Raw genomic sequence first — 2,731 nt, forward strand, 5'->3', positions numbered from 1 at the left:
ATATATATATATATATATATATAAATATATATGTATGCATATATATATGTATATATGTATGCCATGATTGACCTAAAGCTTTTTTTATTCTCTCTCTGTTTATTTTCTTGTATTCCTTTCTGTTGACGAGTGTAGGCTCAAAACATAAAAGACTTTCTCACTTTCTTGAGCGTTAAACTAATACACTTGTTTGTTATTTATACACCTGCCTTCGTCTTTTGTTTTTCTGTAAATTCCAAGTATGTATGTGTATATGTATGTATGTATGTATATATTTATGTGTGTGCCTCTGTGTTTGTCTCCCCACCATCACTTGACAATTGATGTTGATGTGTTTATCAAAGCAGACTATCTTAGAAATATATCCTGAATTTTTTAACCCTTTAGCATTTAAACTGATCCTATCCAGCCAAAATATTCTACATGTTTTACAATCACACTGTCCAGATCTAGCCTCTCACACCAACTCTACAATATCATTCTAAAAATAAATATTTACCTCATCAAAATCTCAAAGCTACATAATAATGAATGATTTATTCAAAACAAAGTGAATAAATAAGCATTGCATTTGACAGAATAATGTGAATACTAAAGGGTTAATGTTAAGCATATATCCAAGGTAGTAAACTGGCAGAATTATTAGCACACCAGATGAAACACTTAGTAGCATTTCATTTGTCTTTATGTTCAGAGTTCAAATTCCACTAAGGTCAACTTTGCCTTTTATCCTTTCAGGGGTCAATAAAATAAGTGCTAACTGAACACTGGGGTTGATGTTATTGACTTACTCCATGCCCTGAACTTGCTGGCCTTGTAATTATAAGGTCGACCAAAGAAAATGTGGAGGGGACAGGTGGAGGAGGAGATTGGGAGGGTTGGCTTGAGGAGGGAGGACACCCCAAACCAGGTGAGATGGTGTGAGAGCAGTTGCTGTAAGAGTGAAGTAGATCCAGCCACCCCCGTTAACGGGGACAAACCCAGATTTAACATATTGGAATTTATTCATTCATTCGTTTATTTATAAGGTGGTAAGCTGGCAGAATTGTTAGCACACCAGGCAAAATACTTAGTCGCATTTCATCTGTCTCCATATGCTGAGTTCAAATTCTGCTGAGGTCGACTTTGCTTTTCGTCCTTTCAGGATCGATAAAGTATGTCTCAGTTGTGCACAGGGGTCAATGTTATTGACTTACCCCCCCCCCCCGAACTTGCTGGCCTTGTGCCAAAATTTGAAGCCAGTATTATTCATACATCCAGCATCACCACCAACACCACCAACACTTTCCCTTTGTTTTCTTTGTCTGATTGTGTGTGACAGGAATCTGGATGATGTTGAAGACAGTATAGTTCAATTGAGCAGTAAGCTGGACAGTGTGGACAGCAAAGTGGCCGAACTAAAAGGAAACTTTGAGCTCCTGACAAGGGAAGCTCTGGAACTGAAACACAAACTAGAAAAGGAGAATGAAACAATACAAGCAGCTGAAACTCTGGTTACAAAACTGGAAGGTGAACATCAACGTTGGAATGAGCAAGTAAGTAAGATCTTAACATGTTTATAGTTTGTTATATTGTAACTGATGCTGATTCTGTCAATGGCTAGGTTAAAACTTATCTCTTTAGATTTAATTCTGGATTCCTCAGATGACTGAGTAGGGTTAAGAATTTTGTTTCACCTACAAGTGATTTTTGAATCACCTACAAGCAATTTATTTATTTATTAATCTTCCAGATTTCAGAACTGAAGACCGAATCTAAAGAGCTACCAAAGCATGCCCTCCTCTCAGCAGCATGCATCACCTACCTTCCCAGTACACCAGAGGACATTCGACAAAAGATGCTGAAAGAATGGATGGATATGGTTGGACTCCAACAATTTTCTCTCCGTCGATTCCTCAGCACTGAAAGTGAACAGTTACAGTGGAAGTCAGAAGGTTTACCCTCCGATGACCTCACCATGGAGAATGCCCTCATGATTCTCAAGGTCAGATGCCCCACAATATTCTTACTCCCTGCTTTGCAGTTAGCTTTGTTGTTTTGTTTTCATAATGTGATATCTCAGTATGTAATGCAGTTATTTCTTTCTGAACCACTATACCACTATGTAGTTGCTCATGCTCATCCTCTGGAAATTCAAAGGGAGACAATTTAATTATTTACTTGCAAATTACTGTAGACATCCTCATGCTCATTGTTAACCTTGAAAGAATTTGAACTCATAACGTAAAGACTGATAAAGTGCCATATATGTTTATATATATGTATATATATATTAATAAATCTCAGGGTAGCAAAACAATTTAGAAATTCTTTTTGCTACCAGTGGTCTAGCGAGAAGAAAAAAACTAGTCAACAGACTATGGTTTGGAGTTTCACTGCTCCTTCTAGCGGGTTAGATGTCCTATTATGGACATCTCTCTTATGTGTTTAAATGTACACAGTATGTATTTATATGAATAATATATAGTCTATTGACTAGTTTTTTTCTTCTCACTAGACCACTGGTAGCAAATAGAATTTCTAAATTTTTATTTGCTACCCTGAGATTTATTAATAATGATATAATGATTTTTTTGGCTAATTTCTGGAAGAAAATCAGCATTTTTTTGTATTTGCTGCCGATAAGAAAACCGCACATGCGTGGTAGATATGAAAAATTATTACATACAAGCACGAGGCATATTCTATGTATTGCCTCATACTTATGTGTTAATCTTGGCTTTCCTGCTGA

At 36.4% G+C, this 2,731-nt stretch overlaps 1 protein-coding gene across 1 annotated transcript in view; it reads left to right on the plus strand.

Moving 5' to 3' along the window:
- Positions 1 to 2,731, plus strand: part of LOC106875444 (cytoplasmic dynein 2 heavy chain 1) — a 297,845-nt gene that overhangs the window by 237,627 nt on the left and 57,487 nt on the right. The window contains exons 52-53 of the mRNA XM_052974965.1: positions 1,322 to 1,535; positions 1,733 to 1,984. Coding sequence (XP_052830925.1) covers positions 1,322 to 1,535; positions 1,733 to 1,984 — 466 coding nt within the window. The remainder of the gene's footprint in view (positions 1 to 1,321; positions 1,536 to 1,732; positions 1,985 to 2,731) is intronic.

This window comes from Octopus bimaculoides, chromosome 20, assembly GCF_001194135.2.
Source record: "Octopus bimaculoides isolate UCB-OBI-ISO-001 chromosome 20, ASM119413v2, whole genome shotgun sequence".
NCBI classification, from domain to species: domain Eukaryota; kingdom Metazoa; phylum Mollusca; class Cephalopoda; order Octopoda; family Octopodidae; genus Octopus; species Octopus bimaculoides.